The sequence below is a fragment of the Paramormyrops kingsleyae genome, chromosome 12 (assembly GCF_048594095.1).
Source record: "Paramormyrops kingsleyae isolate MSU_618 chromosome 12, PKINGS_0.4, whole genome shotgun sequence".
NCBI lineage: Eukaryota > Metazoa > Chordata > Actinopteri > Osteoglossiformes > Mormyridae > Paramormyrops > Paramormyrops kingsleyae.
In genome coordinates this window covers 27896639-27924616 of record NC_132808.1, presented here as the reverse complement: position 1 = coordinate 27924616, position 27978 = coordinate 27896639, and the positions used below count along the sequence as shown (strand labels likewise).

General features: G+C 46.9%; 1 protein-coding gene across 5 annotated transcripts in view; it reads right to left on the bottom strand.

Annotated features, from left to right (window-relative positions):
- LOC111832836 (type II inositol 3,4-bisphosphate 4-phosphatase-like) overlaps positions 1-27978 on the bottom strand; it is a 161139-nt gene that overhangs the window by 24650 nt on the left and 108511 nt on the right. For all 5 annotated transcript variants that reach the window (XM_072697847.1, XM_072697849.1, XM_072697848.1 and 2 more), the window contains 7 exons: positions 24943-25090; positions 19312-19442; positions 14424-14528; positions 11068-11176; positions 5688-5871; positions 2561-2752; positions 2026-2161 (listed from right to left, as the gene is read on the bottom strand). In XM_072697847.1, coding sequence (XP_072553948.1) covers positions 2026-2161; positions 2561-2752; positions 5688-5871; positions 11068-11176; positions 14424-14528; positions 19312-19442; positions 24943-25090 — 1005 coding nt within the window. The remainder of the gene's footprint in view (positions 1-2025; positions 2162-2560; positions 2753-5687; positions 5872-11067; positions 11177-14423; positions 14529-19311; positions 19443-24942; positions 25091-27978) is intronic.

Genomic DNA, 27978 nt, shown 5'->3' with positions numbered 1-27978 from the left:
GTAATAATGGCATGATTTCTTAATGGGAATCCCAGGTTCAGACAGGGTAATAATGGCATGTTTTCTTAATGGGAATCCCAGGTTCAGACAGGGTAATAATGGCATGTTTTCTTAATGGGAATCCCAAGTTCAGACAGGGTAATAATGGCATGTTTTCTTAATGGGAATCCCAGGTTCAGACAGGGTAATAATGGCATGTTTTCTTAATGGGAATCCCAGGTTCAGACAGGGTAATAATGGCATGTTTTCTTAATGGGAATCCCAGGTTCAGACAGGGTAATAATGGCATGTTTTCTTAATGGGAATCCCAGGTTCAGACAGGGTAATAATGGCATGTTTTCTTAATGGGAATCCCAGGTTCAGACAGGGTAATAATGGCATGATTTCTTAATGGGAATCCCAGGTTCAGACAGGGTAATAATGGCATGTTTTCTTAATGGGAATCCCAGGTTCAGACAGGGTAATAATGGCATGTTTTCTTAATGGGAATCCCAAGTTCAGACAGGGTAATAATGGCATGTTTTCTTAATGGGAATCCCAGGTTCAGACAGGGTAATAATGGCATGTTTTCTTAATGGGAATCCCAGGTTCAGACAGGGTAATAATGGCATGTTTTCTTAATGGGAATCCCAGGTTCAGACAGGGTAATAATGGCATGTTTTCTTAATGGGAATCCCAGGTTCAGACAGGGTAATAATGGCATGATTTCTTAATGGGAATCCCAGGTTCAGACAGGGTAATAATGGCATGTTTTCTTAATGGGAATCCCAGGTTCAGACAGGGTAATAATGGCATGTTTTCTTAATGGGAATCCCAAGTTCAGACAGGGTAATAATGGCATGTTTTCTTAATGGGAATCCCAGGTTCAGACAGGGTAATAATGGCATGTTTTCTTAATGGGAATCCCAGGTTCAGACAGGGTAATAATGGCATGTTTTCTTAATGGGAATCCCAGGTTCAGACAGGGTAATAATGGCATGTTTTCTTAATGGGAATCCCAGGTTCAGACAGGGTAATAATGGCATGTTTTCTTAATGGGAATCCCAGGTTCAGACAGGGTAATAATGGCATGTTTTCTTAATGGGAATCCCAGGTTCAGACAGGGTAATAATGGCATGTTTTCTTAATGGGAATCCCAGGTTCAGACAGGGTAATAATGGCATGTTTTCTTAATGGGAATCCCAGGTTCAGACAGGGTAATAATGGCATGATTTCTTAATGGGAATCCCAGGTTCAGACAGGGTAATAATGGCATGTTTTCTTAATGGGAATCCCAGGTTCAGACAGGGTAATAATGGCATGATTTCTTAATGGGAATCCCAGGTTCAGACAGGGTAATAATGGCATGTTTTCTTAATGGGAATCCCAGGTTCAGACAGGGTAATAATGGCATGTTTTCTTAATGGGAATCCCAGGTTCAGACAGGGTAATAATGGCATGTTTTCTTAATGGGAATCCCAGGTTCAGACAGGGTAATAATGGCATGTTTTCTTAATGGGAATCCCAGGTTCAGACAGGATAATAATTGCATGTTTTCTTAATGGGAATCCCAGGTTCAGACAGGGTAATAATGGCATGTTTTCTTAATGGGAATCCCAGGTTCAGACAGGGTAATAATGGCATGATTTCTTAATGGGAATCCCAGGTTCAGACAGGGTAATAATGGCATGTTTTCTTAATGGGAATCCCAGGTTCAGACATGGTAATAATGGCATGATTTCGGCACATGGTCTGGCAATAATCTGAGATTAACAGCACATCTGATCTCTTTTCATCTGCACTCACATTCCAGACAGCCCCCCCCCCCCCCCCGCCTTACATATTAAATATATATTTTTAGTTTAGCAGACGCTTTTATCCAAAGCTACCTAAATTTTTTAACAGTGACATCATTCTGCTGACCCTGGGATTTGACACGGCGACCTTCCCCTCACAGGCACCAAACCGCACAGTTATGTCCTAAGTCAGTGTGCCCCACACCGGCCCATGTCTCCAGCCCCCAGAGGCGGCCGCATGATCTCCTACCCGGCGTGTGTGAGGTGATGACATCCGCCAACGCGGGTTCCGGGGACACCGCCTGCTCGTTGTCGGACTCCTGCAGCCTGTCCACCATGGCGATGATGCAGTTCAGGCTCTTGGCCACATTTGTCCACACTCTGTCCTGGAAGCATCCGGAACAACCAGCATGAAGCTCCGTTCCTACATGACATGATAACATCGAACTCCAAGAACGCAATCCTCAGTCTCGGCATGTCAGTCGGCAGTGGAGCAGGTTTGCCTGTTTAACTGAGGCGGATTCGGTACCTTCTGATACACTAATCAGCTTGTTGCCCAGGTGCCTTCAGTACATGTTGAGGTACGTCACCATGAGGTGTTTTTGTTTTACAGACGGAGACATTTTCGCTCAAAGGGCCCCACCTGGCTACTGATGTATGGTGCGGTCAAGATGATTACAGGTTCGAGAGCCATTCGGCCAAAGTGGAAGCGATTATGACTTGCAGGCAGGATGGACAAATGACCACAATTATCCTGAATGAGGGTGGGGGGGGGGAGCACTTGCCCATTCCTCCTCATCGTAGTCCACGCGAGGGGGGACGGAGTTCTGCCTCTTCAGCAGCGCAGGGCCGTCCTCCCTGGGGGGGGAGCCGTTGGTGCCCACACAGTCGGTGACGTAGTCGGGCCGTGCTGCATGCAGTGCCAGGAGGGCGGTCTTCACCAGCTTGTCCTTCAGGGCATGGACGAACCGCTCCGTCTGTGAAGATGCAGCGATCCACGAAACCAGGAAGACAACAACGGCGATTCACACATGGGTAACAGGCCCCAGTTACATTAAAGGGAGCTTGGAAGAACATGAGAGGAAACTTAAAGGTCAAATACATCTTAGGTGTAACTATGAAATAATGTATGCGGATCGTGTTTTGCTCTGTGAGTTCATGCGTCTTGAAGTTGGACATTTGCGGTCTAGGTTATCGGATGAGTTAAGCAAATGTCAAATGTGGCTGGCGTATTTACAAAAACAAAACAGTTGAAATGCTTGAGCAAAAAGACGTGCTTTTTTTCTGTGACCTTTTCGTCTTATTTTACATTAATTCAGATGGAGGTCCTACCCATATAAGGGCTTTCGAAGCAGCGGCCTACAGGAAACAGTTTTCTGATAGACATGCGAGACGCAGACTGAGAATTTGGCAGCTCGTCTTTCAGCCTGAGACTGATTGAGGACGCCCACATAGTCTCTGCTCCCCCCCCCCACATCCCCAAGCTCCTCCCAAAACTCACATCCATATGCCACCCTTCCATCTCAGGCACTTACACTCTGGAGTACCGCCGTGTGCCAGTTAGCCCCTCTGCTTATCTTCCCAGTCAAATTTCCCAGCCCATTGATTATTCATTGCATTTTCGCCTGCAGCTGAACAGAGGCCCTGGACTGTTTTCACGGGCTGTGCATTATACGTGCTGCAGATTTCCCCGCTGTTTCCACATCCATATGCTTGCTTTACTATTAGCGAGCTTAAACGTTTTAAAATCTGCAGCCCGGGGAGATGAAAGCCAGCCTCAGGCTGATCCTGAGCAGGAGATCCTTGCTCCAGGTTGCCCTCATGCCTTTTCATTTAAGATGGAGATCTGTGCCACCATTAAGTGGCTGCTCCAGAGGCTGCGAGATCCTCCCACGAGGCCGCAGAGCAGCTTGCGCTGTTGCGGTTCTTCGCTCACTGAGACTGGGATCTCAAGGCTCCTCCCTGAACCACTAAACCTGAAAATGTCAGGTCATACTCCCTCTCACAGCGTGCAATCGAGGGACTGCACAGTGCCCAGGCTTCCAGATCATTCTTTGTATTGTTCGTATGGAAGGTCACGTAACTTCAACCTAGCTCGACTCTGAAGCCACGCCCAGTGTTTATTCTGAGGGCGGCAAACTCAGACTTGTAGGACTCAGCCTGTCCCAAGAGTCACTTCTTTGAGTGAAGGGACAGAATTAGGGCCTCACGAATGTGACTCACGAAAGAATCATGATTCTTTTGCTTAGAACTGAGATCACTATTTTTTCTCAAATTTAATTGTTTATCGCACTCATTAAATTGCAAAAGGAAATGTAACAAGAACCAAACGTGACTGTGCCAAACATATGTCCGATATGAACCAGGACCGGCAACTTCTGACAACAGAAAGGAAACACTCAAGTGGCCATTCAGTTAGGGTGACCAAGACAGCCGCACCGAAAGTTCCACTACCGAAAGTGCAAGGGGGGGACTTTTTTAGGTTCTTCGATACTTTGGGGAGGGACTTCAAATGCTTTCTTTGTAAACTGGTCATGCAAGTAGCCTGCCTCTGAAACGTAATACTACTGCCGTCTTGAAAATGGTTGCGAACTCAGAAAACAATAAATGAGTTAATAAAAAAAATAACAATAATAATAATAATGGATGCATGGACAAATGAAGTGACACAAGCTTTAACTGCGATCTGGTCGGAAGAACCAGAGATCAGGACAGCATGAAAAGAAAGTATTTTGTATAATATACTAGGACAGCACAGTATTAGGAAATTCCTAAGTATTGCAATGCGATTTTGTTGTAATAAATATTGGGGCATTTATATAACAGAAGCTGCAGCCTGTAACTCTGGCCATGAAAGCTGAACCTGTCAAAGACATGGACTGGAGCACAGTTTCTCTCCCACAGCAGTGTCCCTATTGGTCTAACAACAAACGATTCCCACTTTAGTCAGCTGGGATCCTATAACTCTTCCCAGAATCATCCAGTTTACTTACATTCACTGTTTATTTATTTCAGCCTGTATTACATCCCAAGCTGCTTCTGACTTTACATACTTGTAAAGTGTCTTGAAATTGTCTTGCATGTTGTATGTTAAACCAGGCCAAACCCACCAAGACTGATTCCTTGTAAGTTTAATAGTCAGGACCAATAAATGATTTGAGTTGTGTTTGTACTGGAGCACTAGGTATAGCATGAGGTCACATGATGCTGACCATCACAGAATCACAGCAGTTTCCTCTAAATAAGTCACTGTGCAAGATGAGTGTTATGTGATGAGGGTGGTTATTGTGACACTGTCCTCTGTCCTGCATTTCTGTGCCCTAATCGCGTGTCCTTACCCTGACAGCAACCCTAATCCTGTGTACCTTGGGATCCCCTCCTGATCTTGGCACCAATGAGAGAGCCTGTCCCCCTGCTTTCTGCGTCCTTTCAAATCACTGGCAAACCGTAACAGAGCAGCCAGGCTAATCAGCCAAGTCGACCGGCTGCCAATGCGCTCTGGAGCAGCAGATGTGACATGTTTGTTTCCCCAGCGCATTATGGCTGCTTTTATTTTCAGTCTTCCGCTAATCGCTAATCCAACATGGCCTTCCCTTGGCTGCTACGCCTCATTGCTGTTTCCAAAGCTACTCAGAGTTTAATAACATGGGTTGGACTTACGTATCATTTGGAGAGTATTTCTGCTATAAATCATGAAGAGTGTGAGGACAGCAAGTGCTGACGCGACAGACTGTTGGCTGGTGGCTAATATCGCTAATAGCTGTCAGCTGGTGGCTAACAATGCTAATGACTAATTGTCTCCAAAGAACAGTACGCTGTGGTCGCAGTGGTGAGACATGGTGTTCCCCTGAGGGGCTGCACCAGAGGGCCTCCGCAATGCGAACCGGCCAAGGCGGGAGTCTGAGGCCTTACCGTGTCGCAGAGCGTTTTGAGCGCTTCCTTCAGGCTCTCTGCAGAGCGCTGCTGGGCGGCCTGCATCAGCTGGTCGGCCAGGCTGAAGATCAGGGGCTGCAGCTGACTGAGGCTGGCCAGGACCCCCCGAGCCTTGGCTGTGTCCTCAGGGGAGAAGTAGATGCACTGGTACGTGGTGCTGAAGCTACGTCGTCAGGAGACACCGTAGTGAGTGCTGGACCGCAGCCGCTGGTAATATGCACATTACACTACATCAAACAAACGCTCGTCCGACTACAGAAGACATGGTCAAATTATTTAACCTGTAGCTCCTTGGGATCTGATAGACTCTGTAATTCAGTTCATACTCTCAGTGATAAGAAACGCTTGACTTTAGTTCAACTGCAGAAATTCTTATTTGGCCATGATAGTAAACTGGTGTTGAGGGGCAGGAGAATTAAGGACTGAAATTGAAGAAACTCAAGCCTGATAAACAGAAGCCTGATTGTTATGAGAAACAGAAGCTTGTGCAGGAAAGGCCGGCTCACGCACTAACCCATGCCTACAGGCTGACGCAGCGTTTATTATTTAGTGTAGTGACTGTTTGTGGCCAACAGGGGGCCCCTGTGCAAACACTGCCACTGATACCAGGGGTGTGTCCGAAATCGCGCACTTGCGTCAGTGCACTGAGATGTAGTGCATAGTGCGCACTGCGCACTTCCTTCTGTAGTGCACACTACCATGGGTAAGTGCTGTCCTAAATGGAACACTAATGTTTTGCACTTACCGGAAGTGACGGGCTAGCATTTGATCACGATTCTCCAGCGCGCCAAAGTATCTGCTCTGTTTTGTTTACAATGAATTTCCTTGTGGTTTTATTTGTGGGCATATAACCTATCTACGATCGCCTAACCGGCTAAAGAACTGCTAACATTTACGTGTGCAAACTCTTCTAAGTCGATATAATCACAAACTCAAACAAATTATCTATAACTGTCGTCAGAGTGACAGGATACACACCGCAGTACACATCAGTAAAATAATTTTATTAACGTTACTTAGATTTATATGAAGCAGTTGCCTCCGCTTGGGCTTAAGTGTCTGTTTTGTTGTCCGTCTTAATTTAATAATAAAAACTTGCCGAAAGTCCATCCCCTTCCGCTACGTAGTCAAAATGGCGTCTGTTTAGTGTGAGTAGTGTCCATCATTCTGCACTGCGTTTTCTGGCCGTTTTCAGTGCATCATCCGGCTACTTTCAGTGCACTGAATTTTAGCTTTGTTGTCAGTGTGAACGCACTATGCCCTAAAATCGCGCACTAAAAGTGCACAAGTGCACGATTTCAGACACACCCCAGGTGTTATGAGAAACAAGAGCTTGTGTGGAAGAGGTCAGCTCATGCAGAACTGAGCTCTTTGAAGGCGGAGGATTTACGCTAAAAAAAATGTCAGTGTGTTCTGGCGTGTACAAGAGGTCAGACCGTATTTCACGTGGAACAAAACAAAACAAACGGATCGGCGTCCTTGTAAGGCTTTGAAGTTCACTTTCTTCTAAGGCTGATAAGATCAGCCTTGGCCTGTATGGTTCAGGCTCCGGTCAGATAAGGAAGCCTCATTATTTTTTTTAATCTGCTGTGATGGAGACAAGTATTTTTTTGGCAACGCTCTAACCGAACCCTCTGAACGCAAGATAAATCTGTAATTGTCTCCTTGCAAAACAGACTTCAGACCTCAGAGAAACGGATGGTTTTGAAGAAAGTCCGTGATTAAAAGAAGCTTAATGAGATCATGGCCAGTGAGCTGTGGGGGGAGGCGCCTGCAGGGTTTAGTTAGAAGCAGATAAAAAATGGAGGCATTTAGGAAGCGGGTCCATGTCTGCAGCTACCTCTGTGGCATGGTACCGTTATCAATCTGCATCCTCCACACCCCCAGCACCTCGGAGGGGCAGTCTGCAGGGGGTGGGGGCTTCACACTGGGCCAAATGAGTCCCAGCAGGACCGACCCGGCCGGAGACGGGCCGCAGGAGCCGGCTTGGGCAGGAGGTAAACAGCAGGGAGGAAGGTGGTTAACGGTGCCACCGCCATCACAGATAGAGAAACGGGCAACGGCCTCCATTATCCTGGGATTCCAGCCAGGGGTGGGTTTGCTGTTCTCTAGGCCCCGCTCAAAAAGTCACTTTTGGGCCCCAGCACCCCCCCCTCCTCAGTTATTTAAAAAAAAATAATAATAACTAGCTAGAAAGAAGAGTCAAAAAACAGTAGCTAGTTAGCTGGTTAGCAGAACACACCGCTTCAGCATCTCATAAATGAGGAATGTGTTTGTTTAATATTTAGTGTAGTTACTGTTTATGGTCAACAGGGGGCCCCCACGCAATACCAGTGTCATGGCCCCAAAATATGACTCTGTTGCACTATTAGAGTCACACATAGAAACCATGAATTTTGCAGAATGAGCATGTTTAGGTAGAGGAGGACACCTTGAGGAATATTGTAGCATTATCTGAAGTACCGTGTGGTATCAGTACCTCAGTCTGATGTCTGCTCAAGCATGCACTCAGAAATTACAGGTATAATGAATGATTCGTTTTTATTTTAAAATCCCAAAAGCATTCAACGTGATGGAACTGCTGTATGATATCATCTATCGTTAAATAAAAGGTTTGATTAGCAGAATGAAAAAAAAAACCCACATGCCTCTGGGCTCATTTTGCAGTTGCTGTTTCTGTTTGACCCTCTTTCAAGATTTCCCTGTGATTCATTAGGTGCCCGGTGATGGGTTGGCGCCCCCTCCTGGGTGATCCCCCGCCTTGCGCCCATAGCCTCCAGGATCAGCTCCGGACCCCCCACAACAGTGATTAAGACAAGCAGTTACAGAAAATGGATGAATGGATGGATGGATAATTTATCAGGTCTCATCATCATATTTGCACCGATCTTCCTGATGGGGGCGCCAGTGGTAGCAGGCCGGAAAGGTCAGACCTCTCGTTCCAGGACCATAGACTTCACCTCATTCTGAAGCATCCCCAGTCATTCCCAAGGCAGCTGGGAGATAAAATCAATCCAGCGTGTCCTAGGTCTTCCCTGGGACCTCCATCCAGATATTTCCCTGTACAACCTTCTACGTGTCTTCTGATCCCTGTTTAAAAACCGAAAACCAGTGCAGAAGTAATTTCACCGCCTGCCTTGCAACCTTGAAGGGATGCGTCGATCACGTCCCCTTGATGGCAGGCGGTGGTCTCCGACCATCTCCACATGATGTCACCTAACTCTGGAGGATTTCCACTATGGAGCTAATTTAATAAATGACAAATAGAATCTGGGATCCCCTGGAATGATTCTATGCTCAGCCTGCAGCAAAAGTGAGCCAATGTCTTATTTCACAGGAAAGTGGCTTTTACTTCACACAGTCAGGGGAAACTCCAACCAAAGGAGAGACTTCTGTGGCTCTGGGCCGGTCAGCCAATGGAGAGCCGAGCCAAAGGAGAGACTTCTGAGGCTCTGGGCCGGTCAGCCAATGGAGAGCCCAGCCAAAGGAGAGACTTCTGAGGCTCTGGGCCGGTCAGCCAATGGAGAGCCCAACCAAAGGAGAGACTTCTGTGGCTCTGGGCCGGTCAGCCAATGGAGAGCCCAACCAAAGGAGAGACTTCTGAGGCTCTGGGCCGGTCAGCCAATGGAGAGCCCAGCCAAAGGAGAGACTTCTGAGGCTCTGGGCCGGTCAGCCAATGGAGAGCCCAGCCAAAGGAGAGACTTCTGAGGCTCTGGGCCGGTCAGCCAATGGAGAGCCCAGCCAAAGGAGAGACTTCTGAGGCTCTGGGCCGGTCAGCCAATGGAGAGCCCAGCCAAAGGAGAGACTTCTGAGGCTCTGGGCCGGTCAGCCAATGGAGAGCCCAGCCAAAGGAGAGACTTCTGTGGCTCTGGGCCGGTCAGCCAATGGAGAGCCCAGCCAAAGGAGAGACTTCTGAGGCTCTGGGCCGGTCAGCCAATGGAGAGCCCAGCCAAAGGAGAGACTTCTGAGGCTCTGGGCCGGTCAGCCAATGGAGAGCCCAGCCAAAGGAGAGACTTCTGAGGCTCTGGGCCGGTCAGCCAATGGAGAGCCCAGCCAAAGGAGAGACTTCTGAGGCTCTGGGCCGGTCAGCCAATGGAGAGCCCAACCAAAGGAGAGACTTCTGTGGCTCTGGGCCGGTCAGCCAATGGAGAGCCCAGCCAAAGGAGAGACTTCTGAGGCTCTGGGCCGGTCAGCCAATGGAGAGCCCAGCCAAAGGAGAGACTTCTGAGGCTCTGGGCCGGTCAGCCAATGGAGAGCCCAGCCAAAGGAGAGACTTCTGTGGCTCTGGGCCGGTCAGCCAATGGAGAGCCCAACCAAAGGAGAGACTTCTGTGGCTCTGGGCCGGTCAGCCAATGGAGAGCCCAGCCAAAGGAGAGACTTCTGAGGCTCTGGGCCGGTCAGCCAATGGAGAGCCCAGTCAAAGGAGAGACTTCTGAGGCTCTGGGCCGGTCAGCCAATGGAGAGCCCAGCCAAGGGAGAGACTTCTAGCACGCTTCTGGTCCACTGATGCTTCCTCTCTCGTTCTTCCTCTCACAGGATGTATGCACTCCGCCATCACTACTTCGGCATAATTCCCCCCAAACGCTTACGGGTATAGAAACATGGCAGGGGTTAATCAGAATGGGTGGCACCAGCGCTCACGGACACAGACGCCACTGCAGGGGGTCCCTGTGCTGCCCAGTGCCCACGCTGCCAGCTGCCGTCCGCTCTGACTGAGCTTTTCATGGAGGAGCCTTGACTGACCCATTATTTAAGCCATACGCTTAGCCAATTTGCCTTAGCTGAGAAATAAACTGCCCGTAATAGGGAACAAGATATCTGCCATTTTAAATGGGTTGCTTCTTAAAACTCAGTTATCTGTGTTATAATTTAAGTAATGACTGGTTTGCTAAATAATTAACCCCACATTAATATGCGTCAGTAAAAGGCATATGTCCCATTTATTGTATCACAGAGAAAGGGGGGGAAAAAAACCAACAAATGAATATTAGACTTAGTATAAATCAATGCGGGTATAGTTTGTTCAGTTTGAGAGGAATGAAACGAATGTAAGTTCCCAGACAGATCTATTCAGCAAGCAGCTCAGTCTAGGCTAATTAACGAAGAGCCCTCATCTGAACAAAAGCAAATGTACAATGCGGGCTGCTCTGATTTGTTAATTTGGGTTCTGGTCTGAAGAAGATGAAGCAAGTTATGGTGATGGTGATAATGATGATGGTGATATTGATGATTATGCTGGGGAAGTCTGCACCTCCCACAATGTAATGTATAACGCAATCGAGCTCTAGACAATTCTACACAATTATCAAACACACACGACATGCGTAGGAGCTGGAGACCGGCTGTCACAGGTACTCACCTCTTCTTCTCGGCCTCAAACCTGACCAGCTGTCTGCGAAGACCCCCGTTCTTAAAGCCCAGGGAGTGTGCAGCTGGGGCGCCCACCGTGATGATGTCATACGCCGTCTCTATGGCGACAGGAAGCAGGGCGCCGTTATATCAGCCAGCCGATAGGCCAGCTCTGGGCAACCCTGATCGCCGAATGCCGGTGTTATGATCCTGTAAACTGGTCTCAAGCGAGTCGATGCACAAGTCTTTACGGATCGTTTCCGATGTGTGGTGATGGCAGATTCGTCAATTTTAGAAAAGTGAAATAGAATTGTAAATATTCGGAATTGTCCAGGCACGTACTTCAGGTTACGTAAAATATATACTTCAAGAGCAATCTTTTTTAATAAGGGATTCAATTTTATATTCATTGGCTGCTGCATCACCTTTACAACTGCATGCATGTTTGTCATATTTTACAAACGTGTTGGACAAGTCCTTTTCTTAATTAGCTCTATCTTTTATTTATTAGGCTCTAAACTTGACGAATCTGCATCCGTCCCCTGCTAAAATAAGTGAATGCACGCCGTGTGAACACGCTTCATACTGCTTAACAGGATCACCACTCATGCCAAAACACCAGTATCCAGCAGGTCTTCTATCCTATCTGATGAATTACTATCTGCTGAGATCAGGTGAGGTTCACCAGGTAGGATGGAAAACCTGGATACCAGCAATCCAGGATCAGGGTTGCCCTCCTCCGGTCACCTCCTCCGTGACAGACGCTCTGCTACATTCTAAAGTTTCTCCTCCAGTGTTCAGACATCAGCAGCCCCAGAAGGACCATCTGCCTGCTTTCAAACAGCATAGGTCCTGCTAGCTCTTCCTAGATCAGTGGTATCCCTTAGAACAGTGTTTCTCAAACCAGACAGTTCGCAATTTTTCTCTTTCCCAATTCCCTGGGATTTGGGAGGGAGCAAAAACGTGGACCGTCCAGGGATCCCCGAGGACTAGTTTGAGAAACACTGCCTTAGAAATCAGAGCTCTGCTCAAGATAAATTAATGCCATTAATACAATTTCTACACAAAGAACACAGGAACAGCATCCAAGCCTGCTTCTTGGATGCATTTCACACCCCCAGTGAGCCATTTTTGCATATTTAATTGAAACAACAATAACCTGTTTAAGTCAATATCAGCTTCAAGATTAACGAGCAAAAGTGATCTTTAAATATTGATAAAGGATCCCTGGAGACGGCGTGAGCTCACAGTCATTTTAAAGACAAGCACTGCAGCTGCCATCATGCTCAGTTCTGAACAGGCTTTCATCGATTTCTCCATCAGGCAGAGAACCCACAGACTCCACTCCCCATCGCTGGAGGCCCGGTGCAGCCCCACGTGGGGCCGCTACCACGGCAACCCTCTCCCAGACCTTAGCGACTCCGTTCGCTATTATCGTTCATTAATGATTTCCAATTCCCTTCGTCCCCTCGGCGCCGAACATTGAAGTCTTTCACTGGTTTTGCCACGGTGGTATGACAAAGGCAAGCGGAAGATAAACTCCTGTCACTGACAGTGAAATTGCGGTTCGCTCGCTTTGTTCCCCTTCGTCAACGTTTACCTCGCGAGCGTTCAGAGCCTTTCTCCGTGAGAAGAAAGCCAACCGCCAGAGCTCAGACGATATACACAAGCCATATTTAACTAATCCCCAGGCCATCGTGAAAGGAGATTAAACATTTGGTGCATTATGCTACCGTGAACAGGTAATGGTGTGATCTTAACATTGGTTTACTCTGCCCCAGCAGCGCATCAAGTGTCTCACATGACTGGCATTCAGACTGACAAGCTAATATGCCCCTGTCATTGGAAAAGCATGATGGGAAATAGAAGGAGACCGGCCTATCAGGATGCACACGGGTCTGCATACAGTACATTTCCTCCCCCTTCACGTTACATCCATTAGTAACACTCAATTCCTGCATCCCATCGCATTTAGCAAGTGCATCCAAGTCTGGATGGACTCCTCTACTTCAGTCCCTCAGACAATCCTTGGTCACACAACAAATAATTTACCATGATGTCATTCAATCATCCAGCTCATTCTTGCTGATGTGCATCCATTAGGTTTCCACTGAGGAGAATTCTCTGTAGCGGATGTGTAAACAAAACTGATGATGTGGCAGTTTCTGATGTTCAAACGACAGCTGCTGATTCACAAACAGGTCATCTAATATCACTGAATTGACTGCCACTCCCATACAGAGATCCCTTCTTCATCTTTAATAACTGCTCTGTAAGTGACAGCACAAAGCCACTCGAGTCACCTGTCAGAAAATTAAGGGAGACTGACTATTCCATTATAGCATGCACCACATGAATATACTGTATGGAAACTGCCCCCCATGACCCATGGAAGGGTCAAACATGAACAGAAACGTAACCAGAGCAGTGTTTGCACCATGAAGTGTGAGGCAGACAGTTACTGTAGGTAAAATACGGAATACGAGAGTCAGCCTCTGTTTTCTGAATCAGGGCTCTGATTACTCAACTACTTTTCCCTTGAGTGCTGAAGGCTGCTAGGGTATTTATATACCAACAGATCTTTGTTTATAGGGAGTATGTGTACTGACAGAGCAGACGCAGCTGTGTGTTTATATGGAGCATGTGTACTGACAGAGCAGACGCAGCTGTGTGTTTATAGGGAGCATGTGTACCGACAGAGCAGATGCGGCTGTGTGTTTATAGGGAGCATGTGTACCGACAGAGCAGACGCGGCTGTGTGTTTATAGGGAGCATGTGAACAGACAGAGCAGACGCAGCTGTGTGTTTATAGGGAGTATGTGCATTGCCAGAGCAGATGCAGCTGTGTGTTTATAGGGAGCATGTGTACCGACAGAGCAGATGCAGCTGTGTGTTTATAGGGAGCATGTGTACTACCAGAGCAGACGCAGCTGTGTGTTTATAGGCAGTATGTGTACTGACAGAGCAGATGCACCTGTTTGTTTATAGAAGTATGTGTACTGACAGAGCAGACGCAGCTGTGTGTTTATAGGCAGTATGTGTACTGACAGAGCAGATGCACCTGTTTGTTTATAGAAGTATGTGTACTGACAGAGCAGACGCAGCTGTGTGTTTATAGGGATTATGTGTACTGACAGAGCAGATGCACCTGTTTGTTTATAGGGATTATGTGTACTGACAGAGCAGATGCACCTGTTTGTTTATAGAAGTATGTGTACTGACAGAGCAGACGCAGCTGTGTGTTTATAGGGATTATGTGTATTGACAGAGCAGACGCAGCTGTGTGTTTATAGGGATTATGTGTACTGACAGAGCAGATGCACCTGTTTGTTTATAGAAGTATGTGTATTGACAGAGTATACGCACCTGTTTGTTTTGGGCTGGTGACCTGCATCCTCTGCGTGTGCAGGTTTATGGGGATGAAGTCCAGGTATTTCTCAGCCTTACAGCAGCTTGGCTTGAAAAAAGTTCCTGAGGGAACACGAACGCCAGGGTGAAATGAAACACAGCACATATTTAGCTTCAGTGGGTGAGCTCTATACGGGTCTCAAGGTAGGCAAACTCTATATGGGAATGAAAGCGGGCGAACTCTATACAGGATTCAAGGCAGGAGAGCTCTATAAGAGAATCAAAGTGGGCGAGCTCTATACGGGAATCAAGGTGGGCGAACTCTATATGGGAATGAAAGCAGGTGAACTCTATACGGGATTCAACATGGGCGAGCTCTATAAGCAAATACAGGTGGCCGGGCTCTATAAGGGAAGATCTACAGGTATATGAAAATCATGTCGGGCGAGCCCTACACAGGATTCAAGGTGGGCAAGCTCTATACGGGATTCAAGCTGGGCAAGCTCTATTCAGGACTCAAGGCGGGCAACCTCTATACGGGTCTCAGGGGTGGGCGAGCACTATATGGTTTTCAAGGTGGGCAAACTCTATACGGCAATCAAGGCAGACGAGCTCTATATGGGATTCAACGCGGGCGAGCTGTATACGGGAATAAAGGCGGGTGAGCTCTGTATGGCAATCAAGGCGGGCGAGCTCTATATGGGACTCAAGGCGGGCGAGCTCTATATGGGACTCAAGGCGGGTTAACTATATACGGGATTCAAGGTCGTCGGGCTCTATAATAGATTAAAGGTGGGCGAGCTCTATATGGGATTCTACGTGTTGTTGCATGCTTTGGAATTTTTTCTTAGGTAAACATCACCAAATAACATGACGGTCCAAGCTAAAATCAGAAGCAGAGAAAAGTCTTCACTATTAAATTATGCAGCATGAACAGCCGGTCCATCACAGGGCATGCGGCTGGGGTACGCCCTAGATGGGATGCCAGTCCATCACAGGGCACGGGGCTGAGGTACTCAGTGGACGGGACCCCAGCCCATCACAGGGCACGGGGCTGGGGTACGCCCTAGATGGGATGCCAGTCCATCACAGGGCACGGGGCTGAGGTACTCAGTGGACGGGACCACAGCCCATCACAGGGCACATACACAGTCACACATGAGGGCCAATTTAGAAATTAGTTTTTGAAGTGTGAGAAGAATCTTGAAGAATACCTGGAGGAAACCCACAGTGACGTGGTAGGAGCACACCAACAGCACAGAGGCGGGATCCAGAGCCGTAGCCCTGCAGGTATGAGGTCACCATGCTGCCTAAACTTCACACATTCCAGTTACACTTACAGGAGGCACTTTGCCCACTGTGGCTGTTTCCACACAGAGGAGAGGAACGTATGGGCCGGAAATGTGAAAGAGTGACTGGGTAATCAGAAGGAACAGGGAGAAGAATCTGAGAATCTCAGGCTCTTCCCGAAGGAAGTGTGGGCAGACGCAAACGCAGAGAGCCCCGCTTTGAGCTAAGGCACTCATCACTCCATGCACAGCTGGGATGCAGAATAATCACCACGGCAACAGAGGCCAGAAAGGTGGATCAGTTAGATCAGGGTCCCATCTGCCTGCACAGGTGGTTATGGGTCATGGGGAGTGGGGGGCAGTGATCTGCATCCACACACACACACACACACACACACACATACACACACACACAAATACTCCTGCCACGTACCACATGCTGCACAAACAGCAAGCCCAGACAAACATGGTACTGGCTAAATCAGGATGGCCAATGGAGGAGGCTCTGTATGTAGAGAACTTGTACAGAATGACCAATTAAACTTTGTTCAAAATCATTTATTATTTAGAGTCCCTGTCACTCAGAGGCCCTTGGAATCACACTAACTTCTCACTCTTTATAGCTCCCTGGTCATGTTTTTTTAAAAACGTGGTCTGATTTGGGCGGGAAGGAATCAGTGGTGATCTTAACTCTGGGACTGACCAGTCCGTGGTCTGAAGCTCACACGGACTGTAATTCCATTAAGAACATGGGAGATGAGCTCTGGCACCTTCTGATACCACAAAAGACGCGGTAATGTAATCGCCCATTCTATGCTGGCGAGCTTCCTGAGAGAGAATACCCTGAGGGTGCCACACACCTTGGAGGTCAATTGCTTCATTAGCCTGTCATTAATTTCCCAAATTGTCCGAGGAGCTCCCCCTGCTGGACCTGGCGGGGTACTGCAAGTGGGCGAAACCCAGTCACAGGCCGATAACTCTGATGGATGGAGAATCGCACGCGGTCAGCAGGACGGTGTGATGTCATCCACATGGCTTTCAGCTGAAACGTCGGCCATCACTAAGGTGGCTAAGGTGCCAGGGGGGTGTCCAACATGTCCAGGCTGTAATACCCCGTCTAATATGGGGTCAGACGGTCCCTGGAGCAACTGCGGCTCAAGCGCCCAGTGGTGACATCACTCAGCCAAGCCTGGGATTTGGACTGGAGACTTTCTATCAAAGGCCTGTCATTTTAACCCACTGAGCCTGCAGAATCTGATTTAGTCAAAGCAAAGCTCGAACCAGGGCCCACTGGCCCCACAACGTAATCACCAACCAAGTGAGTGATTCCGCTAAGCATGTGGAAGTGTTCAGGCTTTTTCAAAGAGCATTCATTCTTCATTTCAAACCAGAACCTGTTTTTGATGTACCGTATTTTGCGCACTATAACGCGCACTTAAAAGCCATCAATCTTCTCAAAAATCCACGGTGAGCCTTTAAATTCGGTGCGCCTTATGTGTGCACTGAGTTCCAAAATCTGTAAAAATGTTGTTGTGCATTTTAGTAAGCGCTCCGCTTGATTGACTGTCGGACCATTTCCTGCCGACATAGGGACGTAGTAATACGTACACTAAGTATGCTGGCAGCGATAAACCAATCGCAGAACATTACGTAAAGCCACGTACAGAGGTACGCTTACCTCCGCCACGCCTACGGCAGGTAGGTATATTGTACTACTGGTGCGCTGCGAAACAACATTTGTTTAGCTAAGGACCCTGAAAATGGCATCAGAGAAGAGACATGCTCACGATGCACAATTCAAACTACAGGCTATCAGTTACGCGGTTGTAAATGGGAATAGAGCAGCAGCGAGAGAATTCAAAATCAATGAATCTACAGTATGGTTCGGAAGTGGAGGAAGCAGGAGAATGACAACAGACTGATCAAAAAACAGTGTGAGTGTATTTTTAAATACGTAGTAGAATAAGGTTTAACTAAACTCAGTTTTGCTTTTGTTACCTTGTTTTTGCATGCGCCGAATAATACAGTGCGCCTTATGTATGGCTTAAGTACAGAAATAAGCCCCGCAATTGAGAGTGCGCCTTTCAATCCAGTGCGCCTTATGGTGCGCAAAATACGGTATTTTACGCCCACATTTCGTGATTTTAGTCCATGTTTTAGTCTATTGTAGCCTCTTCGGCTAGCTGGCAGAAGCCTAGAGCCTGCAGGTTTGGAGTCCAGTTCACCAGACAACCAGTGAATTAAAAACTAATTAAAAGCAAAAAAAACACAGCAACAAAAAGCCCACCTAACTTACACTAATCTTTTGTAGTTAATCAATAATAAAGGTAAAGCTATTCCCCCACAAATCCAGTGTACACGGCTAGAGCAGACACATACAGAAGGAAACAGAATCATTAAAACCTCTCTCTCCCGCTCTCTCTCTCTTTCACACACACACACACACACACACACACACACAGACACACCCATCACCAGCTTCCGCTGTACAGAGCTGCTCTGTCTCCAGGCCTGAGGGTTACTGCTGCACTTTATCACACTGCTTCACCAAGCAATGCGGACGTGCAGCAAAGCCCAGCTCCACTACGGGCCTCAAAGCTGCTCTTCCACACCGAACAGCACTGACCGTGAACATGCTACCAGCTGGCCAAGGGAAGCCTCCGAGGACTGACAGGGCCAAGGGCTAAGACAGTTCCAGGGAGACTCATATGAATGGGCTCCACGGCAAGATGAAGAGCAGATCCAGAGATACAAGATGGCCTCCCATCCAGCAGGGGGCGATGGACCAAAGAGGAGGCCCTGTGTACCATTCTGTGTACCGAGGAGCATAACACAAACATAGAAACACACTCAAGGATGCGCTCAAACAATCATTGTGATCCGGAAAATCATTTGGCTATAATTGCTTCATTCTTGGTTCCACTTAAAAAGGTGCTTTATTTCAAAGTTTTACTTCTCCTAACATTGTTCCTAATTAAAAAAGAAATGACACTGATTCACAATTATATCACGTTTCCCTGTATTTCAAGCTCGTCTCAATTTCAATTAAAGCCGCATCGCTATGGAAACCTTAACATGGCTAATTAAAATGAACAGAAAACTAATCTGTCACGCCGTCCTGGCCTCTCTGGTGGAGGGAGGTGTCCTAGTGGAATGAGCTACCTTTTAATCTTGAGGCTTCCCTAATAACTCACCAATCATAGCACAGTGGTGGAATGCAGTGTGCCATCTTCCACTTCTCTGTCCCCCTAGTGGTAATTTGTGAAACCACACCCAGAGGCACAGGCCAGCTGGCCCTCTGCGTCTCACCATCCGTAAGGCACCTGCATGTCCAGTGAACAGAGCATGCACTGCCACCATGTGTTGGGAGGCCAGATTGCAGGACCTTCCGTAGCTCAGAACACAGTGACTGCAGTGTTTGTGCGTTGACACTCTACACATCAGATCCTTAAATTCCCCTTGGTTGCAGTACCAGTTTTTCATTCCAGGCTTGACCTGACACACGCAGTGGTGGATGTCTGTTTTCTGTTAAACGCAGTGACGTGGCTTCCGGCATTGTACATGGTTCTCCCTTTCGGAACTCTATCGCCTCCCTTTCCACACCATCAGCTGCTCACCTCCCATCTTGCTGAGCTCCGTCAGGACCTCCTGGTAGCTGCTGATGGCCTGGCCCAGGTGGATCACCACCTCCTTGCGCAGGTTGTCCCAGTGCGGGGAGAGGTCTCCCAAACCCTTTAGCTCCTGTATCCTGCGAACGCGGATAGGAGTGTGAGAATCGGGGGGGCATAAGGTAGCGGTGCAATAAGGATAAAGATGAGGTGTAATCCATGTGTTTACAGGACGTGTTACTGGTGACACGAAGCATAGACACACAAAAATCAATAAAAGGCAACACAAATTAACTCTCAGCCAGAATATTCGTTTAGCTACATTTTCAGAAACAACCCAGTTACATTTTTAATGCAGAAGCATTTTTATGCACAGTAAATGGCCTTAAAAAGTGGGATGAAAATCCTTTTGTATGGTTACATATTTGTATCTGTATGGTTACATATTTGTATTTGTATGGTTACATATTTAGCCCGACACTAATCTGATTCAATTAAGACCTTGATGGCGGCGCTGACTGAATGCGAGCAGTGGGCTGATATTCGAATGCATCTAGCCACCCAGAGCCAGCGGCACATCTGCTAACTCGAGCTTCCTCCCCTCCTGCTCGTCAATGTCACCCCCGATGGATCCGGCAGCGCGCACGTCGGTCCTGCCCGGATCCGGCACTGTCAGTCATCTGACTCTTCCACAGGGACACCACTCAGAACGCTGCCCCTGCTGTCAAGCTGAGGTTATTGCACTGCTTATTATTCAAAAAGTCATATGGCAAATTACAGTATATTTATATATTTCACCCTGTGACAACTAAGTAAAGAAATAAAAAATAATTTTCAACACTCATTCATGATACCCAATAAAATGACACAGTTTTACTAATCGCTTCTCAGTTCAGGAGTAACTGCTTGTTAAATGTAGTTATTAATAAGATACTAAATGCTGCTAAGGGATATCTAGAAACCTTTTGACCAGGTAATTACACATAATTCATTCAGAGGGGCCAACCTTATTAGCCATTGATATGTTTTGAATAGGTGATTGACAGGACAGGGGGCGAATCAGCTTTTAGCTGATTTAGCTCCGCCCTGTACACGCCTTTGCCATTGATCCAGCATTAGTATGATTTCCCTGTTCCACATAAGCGTTGTCTCTGCGTCGTGAGGGTCACGTTCATCCTGCATCCCCAGCTGACGCTAAAGGGAGGTAGAAACTCCACACGCCGCCGACGGCTCTGCTGCTCTCCTGCTCTAATATGAAAACACAATAAAACTTTCAACAGGGTTACAGAAACCCCTGGGAAATTTCAAGTGCTTTTTTCCCTCTCATTCAGCTACAAGGGCACCTCTCCTTGCAAAGTGTAGTCGCCGGCAACCTTGGGTCAGCTTGACAAATAATATCTTTTATAAATGGAAAAATGACTTGTTAAAATAATATTTATTCACTTCAATAAAAGCATGTGGCTTTTAGCATAAATTCTCATGTCCTTATATTTTTATGCAGGATACAAAAACTGATTAATTATAGCGTAGCCGCATTCCAGGTTTAGAGACTCAGAGAGTTTCTTCGGACCCCCACGCTCCGCAGACCGCCGTTCCCAAACTGAGCTGGCGTTCCAGCAGCCACACTGTTGACTCAGCTCTGCAAATGTTTTAATTCCTCTCTGTTGATTCCACTGTCTTGCTGGAAGGTCCATCTACAAACTGTAGCGTGTTAGGAGAGGGTGGATGGTGTTCAGTCAAAATGGCTTCATGTTCTGCAAAAAGTTCATGATTCCATCTCCCTTAACTAGGAGCTTGGGACCAAAGAAACACCCTGAAGCACAAACCACATTTTCCAAAACCGTCTCGGATGACTTTTGACTTAAACTATATCTTCCAGCCTCCAAAGTCAAACAAAACTCTGGTGGGCAAAAAAAGCTGCAATATCGAATCAGAAAATGGTCCTTCGTGGAGGTGATACTGGACCAAGGTTTCAGAATCTATGGGAGCAGCAGCTAACACTCAGTTCTAGATAATTCAAGTGCTGGCCTTGAATTTGCTTTTAATAGTCAAACCAAGTTGGCAAAGAACATTCTTACTGTAATTCTGTAATTTCAATGTTTTACATTTTAAGGTTCTGTCTATGTCAGCCAATGGCGTAACTTTGGCTGGAACACTGGGGGAGTTGAGGTCTCCACCCATTATGGGGGAAACATGATTATTGGGGGGGTTGTATTAGCTGGTTTTGATTTATTGGCGGGCCTACAACTCCCTCACCCCCCCCATAATTTACGCCCATGATGTCAGCGCAGTAACATTATTACCTGAACATCTTTTTAACATAACTAATGTTGAAAAATATCGCTTTATAAGAAAACTATTTTATCAAAGTGCCAGAGGTATATTCTGCAAACACGACCGTCCACCCGTGAGCCCCTGACCTCAGAAGCGGAGAGCGGCAGCTCTACCCACTGCCCTGCCGTGCCGTTTGTCTGCCCTATCATTATTATTCTTAGTTGTAGCAGTAGTTGTAGTAGTGCGATAACGTTCTGGTAACATCAAGAAAACTGGACACTTTTAACATTTCCATATCATAATTGTAACATTCGGTAAACCATCCTAGAACAAAAACATTGTTAGCAGGGTACTTGCACTTGGGGATACAGTAACCTGCGCCCCGATCATGCAGGGTATCCTGTCAAGTACCTGACATGATCGTGGAATACCGTGATTTTACCTTTATATGGCTTTTTTCCCCACCAGTTTGTAATAAGCAAACTTTCACCGACTATCTTCAGATATTTCTTTGCCTTTCACCACATTGATGATTGACAACAGATTCTGTAGGTGTTTTATTGTCTTTTTAATTCAGCCCACACTGGCCTGATGGATAGCCCACTCTTGAATTAACGGGGTCACACTTCTCAAAGGTTATGGTCACATAAAACGAAGGCACCTCTGATCCCATTTACTTCATTAACAATAGCACCTCCTTTGTATTATAAACTGTGACAGGTGTGAGATTCGTATCTCTGTCATCTTGTGGGCAGGTTCCTGCCCCTAAAACCGCAGTGACCCACTGCTCAAAATCACCTGAACACTGAGGCCTGGTGTTCAGCTCTCCCTCTGGGCTCCTAACACACACGTCCACTAGCCAAAGCCCAGGTTTGCTAAACGAACAGTTTCTTTTTCATTCAGCTACAAACAGGAGCTTGAATCTTCGCCTCGGGGATCAGTGACTTTATAACATACCATCAAAGCCCAATTATGCAACTCAGGCTGAACTGAATGGATGCTTTGTTCACTGACTACACATCGCTTTGGCACTTGCTTGCTGTTCGTGATAAAATCAAATATTTATGGGCGCGGCGAGAATTTGCAAGAAGCAAGGCTTTCTCTGATGAGACATTCTAAACTGCAAAGCTACCATACACCATATGTGTTTTTCTTTAAAAATCAACACGCGTTTAGCAAAATCCGACGCCAGCGTCTCACACGGGACAACTCCGTAGGAAACAGGAAATGGAAGCAAGGGGTGGGAAAGTCTTCAGCTTCTCGCTCATGGCTTGGTTTCCTGTGTCCTATCGCCACATGTTCCACTGACCTGAGAGTTAACTGGGCTGTCAGACAGACTCAAGCCAGCACTGTAAAATTCGTTTGATCCACTGAGAACTTTCACCAAATCTGTTCCTCCTACAAAATATGTTCCTTCTATTATCTCTTGTGCTTAGGAGTTTGAGGAGAACAAATTCCATAAGTTCTTGACAAAACCCTTCTGCTATGCAGAAGTGTGGTTCAGTGGGCTACTTCTGTGATCAGAAGGTCAGTGGTTCAAATCCCAGGTTTGCGAGACTGTTTTCACTGTTGGATCCCTGAGCGAGGCCCTTGACCCCTGACTGCTCCAGGGACTGGCTGACCCTGTGCTCTTAAAAGTGTCCGCTAATTACGTAAGATGTAAACGTTCAAAAGCAAGATCCTATTTCAGGAAGCTGGACCAACCACTACTGGACAAGGACTCTGGAGTTCGGTAATCCTGCTCAAGGTCACACTACGGACCCGTTGGGCACTGACTGAGGCAGAGCCTAATGTGTAAAACATGTGTTTTGCTCAAATATTTTTTTTTCCAGATATTGTCATGTCTCACTTGTGATTCCTAATTAACCGCACCATACACTATTTAACTTTGCAGATTTGCAGGCTTACAGAGAAGCTAAGCTGCTTTGCATAAAAGCACCTGTCAAGGAAATAAAGTCATCAAACCATTTTCATCCACAAGGCTTCACTGCTGTCACCGTGACAAACCCTTGAAGTAATGGCAGGGGGCGCTAGGCAGAATGTTAACTGAAAGCCTCAGAAATGACAACAGAAGTGCTTATAAACGTGTCGAGTGTTCCGACCTCAAAGAGAGGGGCAGCAGTTCACCAAGCGGTCCCCCAGTCTTCACCTCGTCAGAGCATGGGGGACGCTTATTCCAGAGGAGCCCAGAAAGAGCTTAATCTGCTGGCAGGATAATAGCACTATGTAAGAGATTATTCTATTGGAGACACAGTTTGGGTATAAAGAGGCCAGCCAATCAGATCCTTTCTTACAAACCAGCCAATGAGCATACTGCGTATGGCGATGCCAAGAACAGTAGCTGAATGGTGACTCGGTGACAGACCTACAGTGTCAAAATGTCACGCAGAAAAATCCTGCTGATCAATACCGCATGAAAATCTGCATACATGTCTGACGATAATCCTGCACCATGCATCTCCAGCCTTTTCCTTCTCCAGTAATACGGCACCATGTCACTAAACAGAAACCACAGGACAACAGATCAGTCCTGACGGATGCTGGCCTGCCTGAGGGAGAAGCCAGAAAAAATCAGGAGAAACACGCAGTGCCTCAGAAACAGCCCCTCTGCACAGACTAGCTAGCAAACTGGGACTCGCTAACAAACAGCCCCTCTACAGAGACTGACTAACAAACAGCCTGTCTGTATGGACTCGCTAACAAACAACCCTTCTACAGAGACTGACTAACAAACAGCCTGTCTGTATGGACTCACTAATAAAAAGCTTGTCTGTATAGACTCACTGTATAGACTCTGTATGGACTCGCTAACAAACAGCCCATCTGTATAGACTCACTAACAAACGGCCCCTCTACAGAGACTCGCTAACAAACAACCACTCTGTATGGACTCGCTAACAAACAGCCCGTCTGTATGGACTCACTAACAAACAGCTCCTCGGCACAGACTTGTGTTTGTTTTGTTTGACTTGCTAACAATCACGGACTCACTAAGTCAACAGTTAACCATCTGTGACGATCAGTTTCCACTTTCATCTCATAGAATTACCTGAAATCTGAAAGACACATGTACTCGATTGGAATTACTCAAAACCACTTCATTGGGCCTGACCCACAGGAAGGCCTGGTGTAATTTCACCTTATAGAACTGGTCCCAACACATTTAGCTGCAAGTCCTCTCACTTTAGAGGAAATACAGCAAAAATAACCAGACCTCCAGCAGACAGACTTTGGCAAAGTTAAACAGATGTGAATAATTTCTATTTCCCTAAATATAGCTCTCTCTCTCTCTCTCTCTCTCTCTCTCTCGCATTATTTTGGCTGGCGTGCGCCTCTGGGATGGGACCAGGCCATGGAGTCCATTACCTGGTCATGTCTTCCTGTATGTACAGCTTGAGGAGCTGTTTCGGGATGTGGAAGGACAGGGTACACTCCGCCATCTTCTCCCGCACCAGCATCCACTTGCTGTCCGTGGTCTGAAAGCTGTACACCTTACACACGGGGTTCCTGAATACTGCAAGGCAAAAACAATGCAGGAATGCAAAGTGTTATCTATGACATAATGTAATGCAGAGATACATTGCTGCGTAGATGACAAGTGATAGCTGACTGTGATCGGAAGGTTGCTGGTTCAATTCCCATCCGCAGCAGAACAGTCATGTGTCCATTAGGCCCTTAGCAAGGTCCTTAACCCCCCCCCCCGAAATGCTCCAGTGATGCCATACAAACAGCCGACCCTGAGCTCCGACCCTAAGCTTCACTCTTACCTCCGTGTGTGTGTGTGTGTGTGTGTGTGTGTGTACTCAACGCGAAGGAGAGCAAGATGGGATATGTGAAAACTAAAGAATGCCAATGTATCTGTGCATGTGCAAATAGTAAATAAAATATCATTTAACTTCACCATCATACTGTAAGGTTATAATTGCCATTAGTTTTACACCAAAGGTGTACAGTAACGTGATGTTACTTACTGCCACACCCCTGCGAAGGGGCAGTAAGTTAAAAGGTCACGCATTAACAGAATACTTTCAAGTTCTGCATACAGTCATTTAGAGAGAACCGGCACCCGAACAGGAGAACAGGAAGCAGCCGGAACCCGAGGTGGATATGAGGCCAACAAGCTTCAACCAATCAGTTGAGTACTGTGACTGTCACCCTTTACGCTCGGTTGGTTGGTTAAAGCAAAATCTTGGTTTGGATTTTAAATTTCTGGACCCGAACTATCCACCTTTGCCCGTTAGTCCCTTTCGAAGTGCATTTAGAATGCTAAGCTGTTAAGCTCCGAAACCCCCCCCCCCCCACTGGTACACACATGAGTGAGCATGTCAAATCATAGACCAAAGATCGATTCACAGCAGGAGCAAAGCCTAATAACTGGGATTACAATGGAAAGGCGATAGGAAGAAGTAGACCCCGGTACACAGCCAGTGTTACAGAAAGGCGCCAATGTGATCCTGAAACTCAGCAGACTGTAACGCAGCATTATTTAAGGCTGAGGCGACAAGTGCGGCACATTAATCTACAGTCGTGCTTCCCAATCCACAGGCGGTCTGGCAGGGAGCTGGGAGGGAGCAAAAACACGGACCGTCTGTGGATCCCTGAGGACCGGGTGGGGAAACACTGATCAACAGCATCAGAAGATGTATGGATACAATTAGGATGCCAGTTATACATGTGGATACATTTCTGGTGCATAAACTTGCATTTTTACATGCTATTCTTGTGATGGATAATATTTGAAAATGCACTGATATACAATCACCCTCGTGCAGGGTCATTAGACGTCTCCCCTTATACCTTAAGAAATCTTTAAATTACCGCATGACTCAATTGCTAGCCGGATATCCAAACATCTCAGCTGAGTCAGTTAATCAACAGACACAATTATGTAATTCTCTTTAGCTTTTGCATTATTTATTCCTGCAAAGGCAAATTTAAGATAAATAATTGATGTGTACTTCACTGACATATGTTATATCTAGTTTTATATATATATATATAAATACTCATTGTAAATTGCAATACCCAATGCCCATCAGTCCTTCATGACTTTAATGTCAACATTTCAAAAGGAGTTAATAAAAAATTAAATGCATCAGACAGAAATGTGGCTTCAGACACAGACATGAGAGTTTCAGCATGACGCACGTCCTTCAAGGTTAAACAATGGCGGAGCCACATTTCACCAGACCTTCACTTTGAAATGAAGCTACTGCCGTTTGTATTCATCCCGCTACAGCGTGTTTGTCTTCCCATCTTGTTCTCGTTTTTAAGACACACACACTCAAATGAGAGCAAAGCTTGGGTTCGGAGCTCAGGGTCCCTGCAATATTTTGTGGGGCTAAGGGCCTCACTTAAGGCAGCTTCTCTGCCAAGCAGGGGGATTTAAACCAACAACCCTCTAATCCCAGACACAAACCCACTGAGCCGCACAGTTCAGTAGACCCAGCCGGAAATCTGCCCCCCTCCTTTTTACTGTGAGTGTCCGCAGTGCCCAGTGGCTCGACAGTATTAAAGAGTGGGACATTCATCAGCAGCTAAGGTGCGGGAATCCAGCAGCCCCAAACCCCCCAACCCCCCCCCCCCCCCACATAAACTGTGAAACATAAAATACAGTGAGTTTCAAACATCCAGTCCATGGCTCCGGGGGAAGAGGAGTCAGCCAAGGACCCCGACCCACCGGTGGCATAAAGAGTGGGACGACCTCGAACCTGCACACGCTATTAAGCTGGCGGCCAATCACCTCCCTCAATCTCTGCGGAGGCTGTCGAGCAGACGACCTCGAACATTCCTGCGGGCTGCGGGTCAGAGCACGGGCAGCACCATAGAGAGCGACGCGTGCACTCAAGTGAAGCATCAACACAATGTCACACAGAGGACAATACCACAGCCCACTCAGCGCGCGCCTGCATTTACAGTTATTTAGCAGGGATAACGTTCATCCAGAACGACACGCATTTTTGAGACAGCTGAGAATGAAAGGCTTTGCTCAAGGCTCCAATGGTGAAAATGCTCTGCCAACCCTGGGTTTTGAACAAACAACCTTCTAATTACAGGTAAAGCAGTAGAACCTGCACAACTACACCTGGGAAGAGCCCTAAGGAAACCGCAAGAGCACTCAGATCCGCAGACTGATCTGCGTTACTGGCCGCCATCAAGCTGTCCTCCGGAACCACACAAGCTGGGGGGGGGGGGGGAGGAGACCTCAGTGTGCAGATAAAGCGACAATCATGCCAGGAAGTTCTCATTCCTCTTTAGTTCAGCTGAGGAGGGGTAAAATAAATTATAAATAAATTACTTGTGAAAGAAATCAATCTGAGGCTGAGCTGTTTATAGGGGCTCTGCTTCCCTGCCTTACTGTGAATGAAGATCAAAAGTGTTTTTATAAAATCAATATTAAAA